Source organism: Polypterus senegalus, chromosome 8 (assembly GCF_016835505.1).
Source record: "Polypterus senegalus isolate Bchr_013 chromosome 8, ASM1683550v1, whole genome shotgun sequence".
Taxonomy (NCBI): Eukaryota; Metazoa; Chordata; class Cladistia; order Polypteriformes; family Polypteridae; genus Polypterus; species Polypterus senegalus.
The window spans coordinates 158,866,384-158,884,629 of NC_053161.1; the positions used below are offsets into that span (position 1 = coordinate 158,866,384).

An 18,246-nucleotide genomic window follows, 5' to 3' on the forward strand; every position below is an offset into this window, starting at 1 on the left:
TCACTGTGATTTTTGCTTTAATGATTATTCAGACAAATATGTGATTTTCTTTTTGTCCTTACCTATTTGCATATATTTAAGCTGTATGTATACATATATACAAAAAATACTTTGTACTAGGACTATCAGCTGCTGTAAGAGTTTTCCAATAAAGACCTTTTGAAATATAAACCTGAAGACGGCTGATTTCAATATAGAGCAAAGCTCATGATCAAGAAAATTATCTTTATACTGTATAGTATAACAAAGAACTTATTAGAATATTTTGGTTATAGAAAGGAGACAAGGCATATATAAAACTTTTATCATTTATTTGACAATAAAATATTTGAATAAACTGGTAAAAGAAACGCTAGTTATCTGTCTGTCACATTGGCTAACATCTCATATCTCTTTGGCTAGAACTCACTGACTGTCCAGACTTTGAGCCTTTTCTCCTTACCAAGCCACTCGAACACAGCTGAAGAGCCAAGTCCTGTGCCGTAGACAGGGACCTTACCCATGATATTGCTGTAACCAAGATTTTTGTTGAGATAGTGTACTCTCTTCAAAGAAATTGCCTCAGTGTTAAATATTAAGTTTAAGGCCAGTGTTTTCTGGCTTATTTGGGTGTTTTTGAGTTATTAGTCAGCTGTGGTGGTGTCTGTGATGCTTGACCCGTGGAATCAAAGCAAAGCAGTAAAAAGGAAAAGTAGAGGATGAAAAAATTAGGCAACAGTAGACAAATCTTGTATAGCTCATTTTTAGATGAATATGCAATATGGGCATGTAGCCATCAAGTGACCGTATGCACATCTTAGTCCAAGAATAATCAACAGCATCTGAACTGAGACACAAATGAGTGACATCCAGAGAGAAAATTTTTAGATGGAAACCAATGGTGGTGTGATCCAAATTCCGTCAGTTGAAGGAAGGAATTGAACCATCTCATCTGGCAGCCCACATTGGAGCAGGAGTCTGGAAGTACGGCCAACCCTGTAATACACACATAGAAACACACTGCTGGCAGCTTACAAGCTCTCCCGTCCTCAGGCAGTTGGGGATTTCTGCTGTTGTTCAGTGTGATATGAAACTTGTGAGTGTGTCTTTGTAATCTGAAAGTCACTGGTTTTCATATACGTTTGATAGTGGATCATTTAGCTCAGAGGTGAGGGGTACTGTAAGTTGGGCAAGGATTCAGAATGACAAAAGCTTCAGATAAAGGTGAAGGAAGAAGAGTTTGAGAGAGTGGTCCTGGTGCTCATTGCACTATATTTTTGAAAGTGGGTCATGTGGACCAGCTTGTAAATTCATACGGTGACCTGACATGAACCAAACAATTATGCAATGTGGTAGGTAGGTGCCAACACTAAACAGATGTGCTTTAAAAATGCTTGCAGTAACATAATGCACTCGCTTCTCATTTTCTGCCAGGCGCTGTGATTTAGGATGAACAGCAGGGATGGAATGGCATGCTAACCAGGATTGTTGCTGTTCACTTTCTCAGCTGGGAGGTCGGTATAATTAAGGGACATAGGAAGACTTTGTGCCCCTAGTTTGTTGGGTGACAGCCTTCATCCAGCATGGGTTCCATTTACATAGATGGAATTTCTGGGAGACAGTTCTGTTGGGTTCCTTGGGAGAAATAAAAATCCCCTGACAAATAGCTCACATGGACTAAATGAATACACGTCAAAGCTCTGTTTCATCCCACTGTACTCTGACAATGTGGCAGCCATGGTAATTGTGTTTATGTGCCTTTTGTTCCCATCATATTATAGCAATAACGGAAACCTGGCTAAATAACAAAGATGGGGATGAGTGTAACATAGAGGGATACACATTTTTTAGGAAGGATAGACAGAACAGAAAAGGAGGTGGGGTTGCTGTTTATGTCAAACAGGGTTTAAATGTAAGTCATCTTCAGTTGGCTGATGAGCCCCATCTTAGTGAGGACATGTGGCTTCGCCTGGAAAATATTAGGGAAAGAGGTCTTATTTTAGTGAGTGTGTTATAGACCACCCAATTCAGACAGTAATTTCAACACACATCTTTTAAGTAATATCAAAAAGGCAAGTTTACAGGGGGATACTATAGTCATTGGGGACTTTAATTAATCAAATATTAACTGGGATAACCTTGCAGATGGAGGAGCACAAGAGCAGGAGGTTTTAGAAGTAATCAGCGACTGTTTTTTAACACAGCATGTTAAAGCACCAACATGGGGTGAAGCCTGTCTGGATTTAGTATTCTGTAATAATCAGGATAGAATTGAGGGTGTAGAGGTGATTGATCCACTAGGGTCAAGTGACCATAATGTAATACAATTCTCAGTATTTTGTAAGAGTGCAGATGCAAAGACTAAAATTGTTAAGTTGAACTTTAGTAGGGCTAATTTTGAGCAGATACGACAAAGTCTAAGTAGGATAGACTGGGATAAGCTTTTAAATGTGGAGACAGTCAAGGAGCAGTGGAACAGGTTTAAAAATGTTTTACATGTAATGCAGGACAGATACATACCTAAATTTGGAAGTAATAGGAAAGTACAAAAACTCCACGATGGATTAATAAAGATTTAAAAAAGAAGTTGCAAAGGAAAAAACTGCTGTATAAGGCATATAAGACTAATGACTGCAAAGTGAATCGTAGCGCATATGAGAACATGAGGGCAACCATTAAGAAGGATATGAGAGAGGCTAAAAGACAGTTGGAGAGGAATATAGCAGATAAGGCGAAAGAAGACCCCAAGAGATTCTTTCAGTATTTTAGTAGTAAAAGAACAGTCAAGGAGGAGGTCAAGTTCATCAGGAATAGTAAAGGGAATTCAAAGATACAGACAATGAAATAGCAGATGCCCTAAACTTACATTTTTCTGAGGTGTTTACAAGTGAGCAAGTGGATAACCTGCCAGGGGTAAACACAACTACTAAGAAGGTACTGAAGGATTTGGAAATTGTAGAGGGAGAAGTGCTGCTCAGATTAAATAAGATGAAATCAAACAAATGACCAGGCCCAGATAATATTTATCCTCGTGTTCTTAAGGAGGCTAGTGAGTACAGATATAAACCCTTGACACATATTTTTAGGAAGTCACTGAGCACTGGAAAGATTCCGAAGGACTGGAAAATGGCAAATATCATCCCATTATATAAAAAGGGTGACAGGGCAGATCCAAGCAACTATAGGCCAGTAAGCTTAACATGCATCACAGGAAAATTAATGGAAGGAATTATTAAGGATAAGATTGAGCAACACATGGCAAGGACAGGAGTTATTTTGAACAGTCAGCATGGGATCAGAAGAGGGAGGTCGTGTTTTACTAACATGTTGGAATTCTATGAGGTTGCAAAAAAAGCATACGATCAAAGTGGAGCTTATGATATTATTTATCTGGACTTTCAGAAAGCATTTGATAAGGTGCCACATGAGAGGTTGGGCATCAAGTTAAAAGAAGTGGGAGTTCAGGGTGATGTTTTTAGATGGGTGCAGAATTGGCTCAGACACAGGAAGCAGAGGGTGATGGTGCGAGGAACCTCATCAGAACTGGCCGATGTTAAGAGTGGCGTTCCACAGGGGTCAGTGCTAGGGCCGCTGCTAGGTGGATTAGCAGATAATTTGGAATCCGTTATATCATTACAGTAGGACTGGGATAGCATACAGGCTTGGGCAGATTTATGCAGATGAAATTTTATGTCAGTAAATGTAAAGTATTACACATAGGAAGTAAAAATATTAGGTTTGAATACACAATGGGCGGTTGGAAAATCGAGAGTACACCTTATGAGAAGGATTTAGGAGTCATAGTGGACTCTAAGCTATCAACTTCCCGACTGTGTTCAGAAGACATTAAGAAGCCTAACAGAATGTTATTTTATATAGCGCCTTGATCTGTGGAGTACAAGTCCAAGGAGGTTATGCTCAACCTTTATAATGCACTGGTGAGGCCTCATCTGGAGTCCTGTGTGCAGTTTTGGTCTCCAGGCTACAAAAAGGACATAGCAGCACTAGAAAAGGTCCAGAGAAGAGTGACAAGGCTGATTCCAGGTCTACAGGGGTTGAATTATGAGGAAAGATTAAAAGAGCTGAGCCTTTAGAGTTTAAGCAAAAGAAGATTAAGAGTTGACATGACTGAAGTGTTTAAAATTATGAAGGGAATTAGTACAGTGGATCAAGACTTGTATTTTAAAATGAGTTCATCAAGAACACAGGGACACAGTTGGAAACTTGTTAAGGGTAAATTTCGCACAAACATTAGGAAGTTTTTCTTTACACAAAGAACGATAGACACTTAGAATAAGCTACCAAGTAGTGTGGTAGACAGTAAGACGTTAGGGACTTTCAAAACTCGACTTGATGTTTTCTTGGAGGAAACAAGTGGATAGGACTGGCGAGCTTTGTTGGGCTGAATGGCCTGTTCTCGTCTAGAGTGTTCTAATGTTCTAATCATTGTGGAGTAGACAAATGTTGCATTTTCTGGTGTAGACTAGACACACAAAAAAAAGTAAATTCATAGGATAATAAACCAGTAAAACTTATATCGGAGTCCATCTGCAACCTTTAAGGGAGCCATGCAGTTTAGTCAATAGGTTTCATAAACAAGACAAATTTTAGTAGTACAAGTGAATGATAAATCAACAAAGTAAGTTTATAAAATGTATCTCTATTATATAAAAAAAATCCTGGGACGAGACATGACTTTTTCAGAGAGATACTTTCAAGTCCCGTGAGATGAAACTTTGTGCCAAGAGATTTAACTACTGGGCCGGAAATAAAAGACAAAGAGTAGATGACAAAGTAGAACATTGTAAAGAATACAAAAAAGTTAGCACGATACACATGCAGAGCAGGTTAGAGATAATAAAAGTAATAAAATTCGATTGTCTCAAAAAAATGATAGTAAAGATCACATTAGTGCAAACAAACGGAAATTATTACTCGGTGAAATAACAGAACAGCGTAAAAGAGATTGTTTGGCTTTAAACTTTAAGTCAGAGATTTGAAGAGATTTTAAGCCAAATCATCTAATTTGTGTTGCCATCAGGAAAAAGTAGTGTTACTTCCCAATGAAGAGGCGTATCCACGAGAAATAAAAGATTTGTTGTTTGGTGAAAGTGAAATCCACATACGAGCAGCAGAGACGTAAAGTGGCTGGCGAGGCCAGGGGTTGGTGAGCGAAGCCCCCTAGTAAATATACTGTATAATATATAAATATACAAATATATACAACCCTGGTTAATGTGATCCCATTTCTAAACTTCAGTTTTGTGCAGTTTAGTAACAGAAAGCACACATTTAGGTAATGATTTCTAAATTCAGGCAAATTTCAGTTGCAAGTTCTTTCATTAAAGAGCAGGTTTAATTTTCTAAAACATTTTTAGACACATATTTTACTATATTTCATTAGAATTAGCTGTTAAGGCATGAAACTTTAAAGCACAAGGTTTCCATTTCGATTCCTGCCCATGCTTTGTAATATACAGCATGTAGAGAATGTGTGTAAATTGTGCAGTAGTGCTTTATTAGTAAAGTGATATTCAATTTAGAAAAACAGTGCACTTAATAAAAGGGGATTCTTTGTTCTGCAACAACAACAACAACAAAAAATTTAAATGTTGAATGAAAAAATATCATGCACTCTAATTCATTGTTGCTGTTTCCTCGTAAAACTTAAGGGTCTGCATTGTTTATTCTTTGGCTGATTGTTTAACTATCACTTTTATTAAAATTAATTGCATTTATTTTTATAGAACACACTTTCACTTAAAATCCCACTTTAGCATACAACAATTCTATGTTAATTAATGTTGACTTATGTTTATTTTTTATTGTGTCTTCTATTTTTCTATTCATTTTGTAAAGCACTTTGAGCTACATTTTTTTGTATGAATATGTGCTATATAAATAAATGTTGATTGATTGATTGATTGAATTATGAATACCGAACAGTTAGAATATGACAAACTCATAATGTTACTGTGAAAATGCAATATTTGTTAAAATAAATACAAAATCTATCCATATTATAAGGACCGAAATGTATTTTTTTTAATCAGTTTTAACTTTTCATGCCATCAGCCCACTGCCATGGATAACAGCACGAGCAACAATAGTATATTAAGAGAGAATACCATGATGCACTATGATATAAGAGACAAGTAACCTTACCTGGATTCAGGAAACAGCAGGCCAACATAAAACTGCCATTTTCTTTTCTGTCTACAGCAAAGTCCCACTAAATTGAGGGGTCCTCAAACCAGTCTAGATGTTTTTCAGTTGTTTGTCTGCATTCTAGCACACCTAAACACAGCTTTTTACTACAGGATAGAATGTACATTAAAAAAAGGTATTGTTTGGGTACAGATAAATCTAGACAAGAATTTTAGATCGATATCCGTTGGCTTAAATATAGAAAAGTATGAAATTCTTTAAATTGGAGGACACGCAAGTAGGAACAAGAAGTTTTACCAAATCACTAGATATTTAAGATGTTATCTTTCATATCATCCTGACCTTCAGCACTCACATTACTGCTCTATGTAAAAACTGATTTTTCCTTATAAAAATGCAAGAAAGATAAGCTGCATTCTTAATATGCAGAATCTTGGGAGTGAAATTTATGCAATGCATTATTTGTAGGCTGAACCAAGAGTAGGCTAGGCATGTATCAAAATGTAGAAAAATCAGTGGTTCACTGTAGAACACAAGTTCTTATGTCTATGGCTGAGTTCAGGAATAATAATTCAGGAAACAGCAAGGAAATTTTGGAGTGCCAACTGGGTCATCCCTTTTATTGCCAGAGGACAGTGAAACGAAAAAAAGAAACAAAGAGAACAATGTCTGTAAGCATGCGTCCTAAATGTGGGAATTCAAATCAGCAGAGGACAAAATGAACACCGACAAAATGAACAAAGGAACATAACACAGGTGTTGGAAACAATACAGATAATGAACAAAAAGTAATATTAACATAGAATAGCACAAAAATGGGCAAAAGAAACAAGAAACACAACTTGGAACTGATAACCACAAAAACAAAAAAAAAATACAGTGGCAACTTATTACATTTTGATTGGCATATGCAATTAAGTATTCCTCTGTACTCAGCACACGTGACAATCACAATAATATCCTTGTAGGACCTTATAAACCTACTGTCAGGGATGCCAGGGGCAACGACCCGACCGGGACGCTGTGAGGGACCGGAAGAGGGTCAGAGCCCACCCTGGACCACGTGGGGGCCGCCTTCCTGGTTGCTCTGGGGGCCACGGGTACAGGGCATGAAAGCTCCACCCTGTAGGGGCCCGTGGTCACCGCCAGGAGGCGCCCCAATGCCTTGGGGACTTGTTACCAAAGCACTTCCGCCACACAAGGAAGTGCTGGGGGGAAGATTTAGGACGGCACCCGGAGAGCTGCCAGGAGGACAGCCGGCACTTCCGCGTGGCCAGAGGAGGAATGCTGGGAACACCTGGGGCTTATCCGGGGAATGTTTAAAAGGGGCCATCTCCATTCATTCAGGGCTAGAGTCGGGTGGAAGAAGGACGAGGCAAGAGAGGAGAGTGGAGGCGGCCCGAGAAGAAGGCATTTGTGGCCAGGACTGTGTTTGGGGTTTGTGCACTACTTTGGACTGGGTCTGAGTGACCATTTATTGTATATATTTGTGTAAATAAATGTGTGGTGGTTTGATGAACAACATGTCTGCCTGTCTGTGTCCGGGCCGCGTCCACACTACATAAACATTTATAAATTAAAAAAGGAACATGCCTTAGATGGGAAGATAGCACTAGAGGGCAATGTATTTGGAGAAAAAAGGTAATATCTCAGTGTCACCTGTATGTATCTGCAAACTTGGGTACCGATTTATTTGCAAGGAAAATGTGAAGTGACTTTAATTATGACCCAAAGCACTCCATTTCCATTCACTGTGTCTTGTATCTTCCTCTTATAATAGACAACATGGGTTGGCTAGCATCCCAGCCAGAGTGGATGGTTTCTTATCTGGCCAGAAGGCCTTTGTAATGAAAGGTTGTGGGTGGATGGGCATCCCAACTGGTTTGGTTAGTTTTACCTTTCCTAGGTATTGGAGGCTGATTTAATGGATAGATGGTACTTGGTTTTTGGACCATTACCCAGGCCATGAGCTTCTCCCAGTAAACCGGGTGGCAACATCCTGTAGGGCTCCATGAGAGTTGTAGTTTTGGTGGGCAGCCCTGTTAGAGTCCTTGGGTACCACTAGGGGGAGCTACTGTCACAGGGAGTTTCTGCCTGACCCAGAAGTGCTTCCTGGATAGAATGAGATAGCACTGGAAGTACTCCCAGGTCTGCTATAAAGGAACATCCTCTACTTCACCCAGGTAAGTTGGAGTCAGCTGGAAGAGGGTAAAGCTCACCTTCGAGAAGTGGAAGTGAAGAAAGAGAGAAAAAGAATTGTGTTTTGCCACTACTATAAGAACCCTTTTTGTAAGGTATTTGTGTAAATAAAATGTGTATTTACACATGGGATTTGTGTTTGTGAGGCTGTGCCTGGGGTTTGGGGTGCTTCAACGCCCCTTACTGATCACACTCTATAATCCTTACTACTAGCTGAACTTGTTCAACAGATAATTGGTAGCTGTGTTGTTTTGTTAAAGATACCCTTGCAGATAAAAGCATGATTGCCTGTTGGGGATGAAGAAGTTTTATGGGATAACACGACTGCTTTGTAATCCAAAGCCCCCAAGTCTGAGTCCTGCCTCTGTCATTTCATGTAGAATGAAAGAGAGGTTCATAGCCCCAATAAACTTCTTTTAAGCCCCAGTCAAGAGCACCTTCTGAAAGACTTAAAACACGGAGCCCCAGTGTCCAATTCTAACCTGTTTTATGCTTTTATTTTGGTCCCTTTTTGGGTTTTTTATTATCAAGATTCTGTTTCCATTTTGTGTCCAAAGCCATCTAAGAACCGAGATGGCAGTGATAATTGTGCTCAAAGCAACAGCTTCCATATTTTGTTTCCAGCTGCTCTCCCATGCCACCATGATCAGTGGCATTTTGCAGATGGCCTTCGCTGAAAACATTTTTTACTAAATAAGCTCATATATGGTAGTCTATTAGGTAATACCTGTGTGATGGATTTCATCATACTACTTTTGTGCACATCGATACATTCAAGAACTCTACAAATTCATAACATATTGAAGTCACCTTCAATATTTACTTTGGAACAGTCAGACAAATAAAATTGGATATGAACCAAATATTCAGATACAGTATGATTGTAGCCAAATTGTTGTCTGGAAAACCATTGAAGAAATTTTTGCCAAAACTACAGAGTGCATTGATTTAGCATTTAGCTTTTTACAGAAGAACTTGGATAGCATACAGGCTTGGGCAGATTTGCGGCAGATGAAATTTTATGTCAGTAAATGTAAAGTATTACACATAGGGAGTAAAAATATTAGGTTTGAATACACAATGGGCGGTCGGAAAATCGAGAGTACACCTTATGAGAAGGATTTAGGAGTCATAGTGGACTCCAAGCTATCAACTTCCCAACAGTGTTCAGAAGCCATTAAGAAGGCTAACAGAATGTTATTTTATATAGCGCCTTGATGTGTGGAGTACAAGTCCAAGGAGGTTATGCTCAACCTTTATAATGCACTGGTGAGGCCTCATCTTGAGTACTGTGTGCAGTTTTGGTCTCCAGGCTACAAAAAGGACATAGCAGCACTAGAAAAGGTCCAGAGAAGAGCGACTAGGCTGATTCCAGGTCTACAGGGGTTGAATTATGAGGAAAGATTAAAAGAGCTGAGCCTTTACATTTTAAGCAAAAGAAGATTAAGAGGTTACATGATTGAAGTGTTTAAAATTATGAAGGGAATTAGTACAGTGGATCGAGACTTGTATTTTAAAATGAGTTCAACAAGAAAATGGGGACACAGTTGGAAACTTGTTAAGGGTAAATTTCGCACAAACATTAGGAAGTTTTTCTTTACACAAAGAACGATAGACACTTGGAATAAGTGACCAAGTAGTGTGGTACACAGTAAGACATTAGGGACTTTCAAAACTCGACTTGATGTTTTCTTGGAGGAAACAAGTGGATAGGACTGGCGAGCTTTGTTGGGCTGAATGGCCTGTTCTCGTCTAGATTGTTCTAATTCTAGCATGAAGTAAACCTGCTCATTCAACAACACAAATGTGGTACAGGTGCTTACTGATATTTTAGAAGCCATTTTAACTTCAATGCACAATTGGTCTCAGTTTTAAAGTACAGGATTTTAAAGTATCACCATTATCTCAACTAATGATTACTGAGCAATGGCACTGACCTCTGAAGTAATAAAAAAATGTCAGTCAGGAGCTTCAGGCCCTTAGCACCTTCTCCTCTCCTCTTCTCCATCTAACACCACTGCACTTCCAGTGACTTGCCTGTACAATTAAACAATGACACCACACATAATTAATATGACCATAAACAGACCAAATGTCATTTTGTATGGAGGTGGATCGGTTGGTGAACTGCTACACCCTCAGCAAAAATGCACCAAAATACTCTAAAAACTGTGGAAATAGGACTGAATTTTAGAAGATACCCCCTCCTCCCACACTCATTTTAAATGGTTAATACAGAGTGGAAATTCTTGAACATAAATATTACTCACCTGCAGTGAAAACAAAACTTCTTTCACAAAAGTACTTCAACAGTGAATATTTTTCCTATGCGAAGTTTAAAAGATGAGAGTATGTAAGATCAGTATATATCTAGGGTAAGAAAACAATCAGATCATAAAATCAAAGATCACAATTATGCAAGAAGACATTTCAGTTGTTTCTCTTTTAGTTATTACCATCAGAAGAACACTACCGGTCACTCAAAGCACAAACCACTAAGCATATCACCATCATTTCTCTCCTACTGCATTTACTCTGGTCAATCAACTTTCTGACTCATCTTTATCTTCCCTAAATCTCTAACCGTCTGCAACCAAAGTAAATTATCTTAACTTTCAAAACCAAAATGAGTATGGAGAATATGTCATGCTGATTTATTGTGTATTATGTTATTTATATATTTAATGGTCTATTTCCTTTTTTTGAGTTCTTCCAAAACTCATTTTTAGAAGGTTCAGCCACTAACCTGGACTAGGTCACTACACATGTTTTATTTAATCAAGAGTCTCTGTGTCAGTTGAGTGGATCTGGACTGGGCAGCATACCTAACTAAAATCAATAATGATTCAAATGATAGATGGGCCTCCAAAAAGATGAGAAGGGGTAAAAGTAATCAAAAATATGGGCAAGAAAAATGAAACAAGAATGCTTGGGTCTAGATAAATGTTTTACAATGAGTCAAAGAGTAAGACACTTGGACACTCAATAAACACAAGTTGCTTGGGAAATCCTGATCCAGAAAAAAACAGTGTGACAAGGTGAGTACAGAACATGTTAGAGAAGAGCCATGGTCCTAGAAATCGAACACAGGAGTAGCACGAAAACTTCTGAAATCAAACCAGTGACAGAAATGAGAGATCTGAAATCCCAAGACATCAAAATACAGATGGCAAAAGAACTTCCCCTTGATTATAACCCATAGAAGACACATTTTTAGATTCTAGTCCTGTGTTTGCCTTCTAACCAAATACCTACATATGCAGTGTATGTAGTCCATAATTGCAATTCAGAAATGCCAATTTTATTACTGAAAGAAATGATTCACATTTGGAACCCGTGCTTCATGCTTTCCTTTAAACTGAACAGTCATTAAAGCAATAGACTCTTGCCGTGGACCTCCAAAGCTCCACTCCAATGAGGAGATTGTCACTGTATATTATACATTAGTGATAACATCAAGTTACAAGGTGTTTAAGGTTAGGGTAGGGAAAGGGTTATCTGATTCAAGTCAAGTAAACTAAGTGAGAAAAACCTGAAATGCAATTGGCTGTCCAGCAGAGCTACTGAATCACAGAGCTGCAGAGGTCTGCTGATGGACCCATCTCTATCAAAGAGCCTCCTTGAGATCTTGTTGAGGTCTAAAGAGCCCATTATTCTTGAGTGAATCTGCTGTTTAACAAAGAGACATAATCTGAGCAGGATTATTAGGTTACAAGAAAGAATTAAAACAACAGTGCCCTGGTGATATTTGCACATAGCCGCATCATTGTAGAGGACAAGTATGAATGTTAAGTTTGTAAACATGCCATTGGTTAATCCAGCAGTTCATCTTAGAACATTGATCATTGTTTTTCTTGTGACACATGGCTATCGCATAATGCAATTATTTTCAACCCAGAGCACTGTTTTTCGACTACAGAACAAGATGGAGAAAGAAGCTTTAGATTGTGCATATGTCCAGAAATTTTAACAACACACACATTTTTGGGAGTCCCATCAATACCCTTCATGTTGAATTAATCATTAAGGCATCTCTCAAAAGATGCAGTACAGGGAGAACACAAAGAAACTAAGTTCCTGATGCAGTGCAATTCTAATGTTTTTACTCATGTGTGACATACTGTATAACCAATCTTTCTAGAGAATTGTGAAGTAGAAAAAAACAAAACAAAAGAAACACATTGAATCAAAACTTTTCAAGTGGGATTGTGACCACTTTTATATGTAGTGTATCTGATACAGAAATGTGACGTTTGCATTTGAATGATGGAAACAGAATTTTCTGGAAATCTGTGTTCCCCAATTAATTTTTACATCAACTTTTACGTGACCTTGGTCATTATCTCTGTAGACTTAACACGTTTTTAAATACAGACACAGCGGTCGTGACAACTGTGCCCAAAGTAACAGCTCCTATCTTTTTGCTTTTGATTTCTCTTCCTTGCCATCATGAACTGACAAAGCTGAGGGACACCCTGTACTGAAAACAATGTCAAGTAGAGAAGCAGGCAGCACACTGATGGTGACCATGGTAGTCTGTTAGGTCAAAGTTGTGTAACTTGTTTGGTTTTATTAATTTTGCATTTGATGGGAACATTTGACAATGACAAGGAATTTGCACATAAGATTAACATCATTCACAGAATTAAATAGTCAACATAATATAAAGGATCAGAAGCAAGTCACATTTAGTCTACATTCACTCTGCAGTAAAATGTTTTGTTTCACACAGATAATAACAGAAATGTAAAATTAAATTAAAATAAATGAAATCCATGCACATTACACAGCAGCTGTAGAGAAAAGAATAAAATCATTTCCATGCTTGGAGCCTCGTTTAAAACAGACAGACACAGCAATTGTGTGTGACAGAATATAGACTGTTGTTAAATTTGTCATCTTGTACTGATGATAATCTCAATTTTTTCAAGGTTGGCCTCTCAACATGCTCTTGAAAATCCATGTATATTATCCTCCAGTATCTTTTAAATTTCCTTTTTGCCTCGTATGGTGGTTATTTTAACACGTCTCTCCCCAAAATTTGGTAGAATTTCAATGTTTTATGCTTTTATGATTTTTTTTTCACACTATTGGATCAGACATTCATGTTATGGTGTTTAGATCTTGGCACTTTCCTACTTCACAGCTGTTATAACTTTTTAAATTTCAATTTTACAAATTGTATGTCCTAATAATAACACTCACATCTACATTCTGAAAAGTGCTCTACCATTCTTTGTTGCCCTCAGTGACCACCAGGACATTTTCTGTGACTCTGGATGTCTTGGAAGTGTCTAATTTTCTTGTATGTTCAAACTCATTTTGTTTCCTGTCGGAAGTTTAAATATGATTCTGCTAAATGGTGCATGTCTGTTTGCTTTTCATCTTACATCTATAAGTAGATTGTTTCTTCTCAACAGTGTGAACACTTGCATGCCTTTGAAGATGGCTTATTTGCGAGAACCGTTTACCACACTTAGAACAGCAATGAGGTTTCACTCCAGTGTGAAGTTTTAGGTGTTTTCAAAAACTGCTACTATCAGTGAATCGATTGCTACATTCTGAACAGGAATATGGTTTTTGTGTGAACTCTTGTATGTTTCCAAAGACTGCTATTGTCAGAAAATCGTTTATAAAATGTTACTATGTTCAAGAAAGCCCTGATTTTTTTGCTTTGTTAAAACTGAATACTCTTTGCCATATATTACAGCTATACATTTTACTTAATACTGTGACATTGGTGAATGTTGATTTAAAAGCAGATTCTGCCTTCCTTTCTTTTACCTGATGACTCTGTTATATGGTCCACTCTATAAAATTCAAAGCCTAGAAGGTGTAGCCAAGGCTGCCACATCATTCTAATGTGATTTGTACAGTATATATATATATATATATATATATATATATATATATATTGTAACACACGTGCACTTGGGAGACAGTTTATGGGCTCAAATAGATACAGTTACCCACCGAACCAGGGGTTGGCACTGCCCTCTAACTCTTCTTTCCTCTCTCCCGGCAGAACAACTGAAGAAACCACCTAATAACATCACTTCTGGTTCCAACCATCACGATTACACCTTTTCATAACATCACTTCCAATTTCAACCCTCAAGATCATGCCTCTTCATAACATCACTTCCTGCAGATCCACCTATATATACTACCCTCATTTTCTTTTGTTCCATTTTGAACTTTTTTCTGTGTGACAGTACATGGGAGATCCCGCCAAATCTTTGATGGTGTTCTTGTGCTTAAGTTACAGTGGTGTAGTCGGCAGAATATTGTTCTTATGATAGAAGAACAGGACCTGAATGTGGTGCTGACCAATATGGCCACTGAACTCCAGATGGTGAAGCTGCAATTAGGGGAAATGCAAACCAGGCTTGCTGTATCTGAAGCCAGAGCGCAAGCTAGAGCAGCTATCAAGGAGGAGCTTGGAGCGTGGGCTCCCTCACAGGTACTCTTGCCATTACAGGAAAACGATAACACTGAAACCCATTTTCTTGTCTTTGAATGAACAGCAGTTCGCCAGCGCTGGGAATGCAGCAAGTGAGGTAACATATAGGCTCTATTCCTAAAGGGGGAAGTGCAGCAGACTTATTATGACCTTAGCGTGGAGGAGGCCACCAACAACGATGTTCTAAAGGCTGAAGTCCATAAATGCTATGGCATATTGGCAGACCAGCAGGCAAGGTTATGCCATGAGTGGTGTTTTGATCCGGCTTGCTCCATCTGGCCCCAAACATATGAGATCTGGGGGATGGCTGGGCACTGGCTAAGGCCAGATGTCAATGATGCCTGTAAAATCGTGGAGGAAGTAGTGTGCGACCTTTTAATAAATGCATTGTGGGATTTTCTTGCCTAGCTGGTCCATTGGCAGCCTTTTAAAGACATGGACGAACTGGTCTGGATCATTGAATGTCATCGGAATGGCCCACTTACCAAACCCGGATGGGGCGCATGGTATGTCTGAGCCTGCTCGTCGCGACATAGAACCCGTGGTCAAGCAGAAAGAAAAACGAACCCCAGTCCTACGCTGTTACAAGTGCCGAGAGCCTGGACATCTGCTACTTCAATGGCCACTAAACCTGGAACCGATGGACTGCAGCTGGGTGAGAGAAGAAAGGTATTGTGCAGTTGCTAACTCTTCATCGTGTCCTTGTACAGGAGTGGTGGTTACTGGGTTTAAACTTACAGCATTAATAGACTCCGGCAACAATATTTCCATTGTAGCTCGCTGGTACGTGCTACCGCAACAATGGCTTAAAGGGAAGACCAGTCTAACCTGCATACACGGGAAAACTCGGTGGTATAGGTCTGCCTCTTGTGTCATCAGTTATGAAGGTGATATTCAGACAATACAGGTGGTGGTCCTTCAAAATCCACCTTATCTCATGATATTAGGAAGAGACTGGTTTAACAGAAAAAACGGTAACACAACCATTACTCCAGGAGTAAATTTGGGTCTAATTATGGACAGAGATTAACTGTCCCAAACCGTCTCCAGGCTGTGTAATCCACCAGCATTAAGGGATCACGTAGGAATTCAATGTGACAGAGTGGAAACAGGCAAACACATCATCTTCTGGCGGCGACCCGTCTCGGCCAGAAACTCTGCCCATTGAGGGCACCGCTGATCACCTAACTTTTTTAGTTTAGACAAACACCAGCTTCCTTCAAACGGGATCAGTGGAGTGATGACTCAATGAAATTTGCTAGAATTGCAGTAGCGCACTAACCTTCCCATACCTAATGGACCTCACTTTGTCATTAAGAATAATTATATAGAGTAGCTGAGCACAAGGTGGAGGTGAGGTCACTGTTGCTAGTACCACAGACCTTCTGGTGGCAGATCTGTGAACTAGCTTACACCCACCTCCTGGGAACCCACTTGGGAGTCGACAAAATCTTGGAGAGAATTAAGCTCCCATTTTATTGGCCCGGTCACTTTGAGACCGTCAGTTTGAGAATGATATACTGACGCTCCATGAGACCATTCGTTTGAGCGGTTTAACCAGACCCTCATACAAATGCTATGTAAGGTGGTCAATACAGATGGAAGGAACTGGGATTACTTACTTCCTTTAGTTCTTTTCGCTTATTGGGAGGTTCCTCAAGCTTCTAAGGGGTTTTCCCCTTTTGAATTATTATATGATCGTCAACCCCAAGGACTTTTGGATATCTTAAAAGAAAGCTGGGAAGAAGAGGCCCTCCCAACCACTAATATTTTAGAATATATCAGTCAATTATGCGATAGATTGGAAAAAATTCGATCTATACTAAAAGAAAATATGTAGAAAGTGCAAGCAGCCCAGGCTGCGTGTTATAACTGGAGAATGTCCCTTTGGGAGTTCCGTCCCCTGTGTCATGGTCTTAGTCCCTACCTCCCACTACAAATTACTGGCCCATTGGCAAGGGCCTAACGAAGTTAAGGAGCATAAAGGCTTGGTCGACTATTTGGTTAAACAACCTAATCGACGTCCAACTGAGGGGATTTATCATGTCAATTTGCTGAAACCTTCGAGGGACAGGGAGGTTGACCCTGTTCCCTCTCCGCCCCACTCTTATTAAGCTCACAAACTGTCACTTAATTTCAGTCTCAATTGATGCCTGCTCAGAAACAGGAGCTGGAATCAGTAATCCTGCCAATTTCGGAGGTAGTCAGTAAACGACCTAGCTGGCCCTAGCTGATTGCACACAATATTATCACTGAACCTGGAGTGATAGTCAGGGAATGCCCCTATCACCTCCCAAAAGTGAAAAAAGCAAAAGTGCAACTTGAGATCAAGAGAATGTTGGAACTAGGTGTGATTGAGGAAAGCCATAGTCCCAGGTCCAGCTTGATAGTCTCGATCGGTAAGCCAGATGGGAGTTGGAGGTTCTGCAATGACATGATCTGCTTAATCAAGTATCCCAATTTGACGCCTATCCTATGCCCTGCATGGACGACCTCCTTGAGAGGCTAGGGGGTGTGAAATATCTGACCAAACTTGACATGACCAAAGGGTATTGGCAAATTCCTTTAGCGGAATCCGCAAAGCCCAGAATGGTGTTTAGTACCCATAGCGGAAACTGGCAATGTTGTGTTCTTCCATTTGGATTGCATGGGGCACCAGCCACCTTCCAATGTCTGGTAGATAAAGTCCTACGGCCCCACAATTCTTATAGCTCCACCTACCTTGATGACGTTGTTATTTGTTCCGGCACAAGGAAGCAACACTAAGAGCACATTTAAGCTGTGCTTCGAACACTTGGTAACGCCGGCCTTCAAATCAATCCCAAGAAATATTTTTTTGGATTTAACAAAGCCAAATATTTAGGTTACCAAGTGGGCAGGGGTACAGTGCGACCACAGTGTTCCAAAGTTGAAGCCATCCTAAGTTGGCCAAGTCCAAAAACCAAGAGGCAGATCCAAGCCTTTCTCGGTTTGGTGGGGTGCTAAGGAAATAAAATTATTCTTGAAAAAGGTCAGAAACAAATAGGAGATTCTACAGACACATAAAGTCTGACTGCAGCATCTAATGCTTCAACCTGTTACATAGTGATTGGGGATTTCCAGTGACACTTTTCAGTAAGTCATACAAATCGATTCATGAGTACAAACAAATCGATTCAGCGGAGTGCAACAGGAGTGCTGTAGCGCACGTGTGTGTGATGTCGCTATTGCCTTTTGTTTCACAGGTAGGTGTTTAAAGTACCACCCATCAAATTCATGACCCTCGTTCACTTCACATCAGGTTGTTTCAAATTTAAACTAATAATTACTGGTGAACAAAAACAATGTCACTGATGAACCTCTCGGTCATCAGACAGATGCAATACAGTAATAGCACATTTATATTGGAATATATTGTTTGTTTTGTGCAATTTGTTATTAGAATGGTTTTACATAGA

The 18,246-nt window shown here is 39.4% G+C and overlaps 1 protein-coding gene across 1 annotated transcript in view; it reads left to right on the top strand.

Moving 5' to 3' along the window:
- The window catches only part of LOC120534645 (NACHT, LRR and PYD domains-containing protein 3-like), a 41,350-nt gene extending 26,420 nt beyond the window's left edge, over positions 1-14,930 (top strand). The window contains exons 10-11 of the mRNA XM_039762236.1: positions 14,562-14,809; positions 14,874-14,930. Coding sequence (XP_039618170.1) covers positions 14,562-14,809; positions 14,874-14,930 — 305 coding nt within the window. The remainder of the gene's footprint in view (positions 1-14,561; positions 14,810-14,873) is intronic.
- The last annotated feature ends 3,316 nt before the right edge of the window (positions 14,931-18,246 follow it).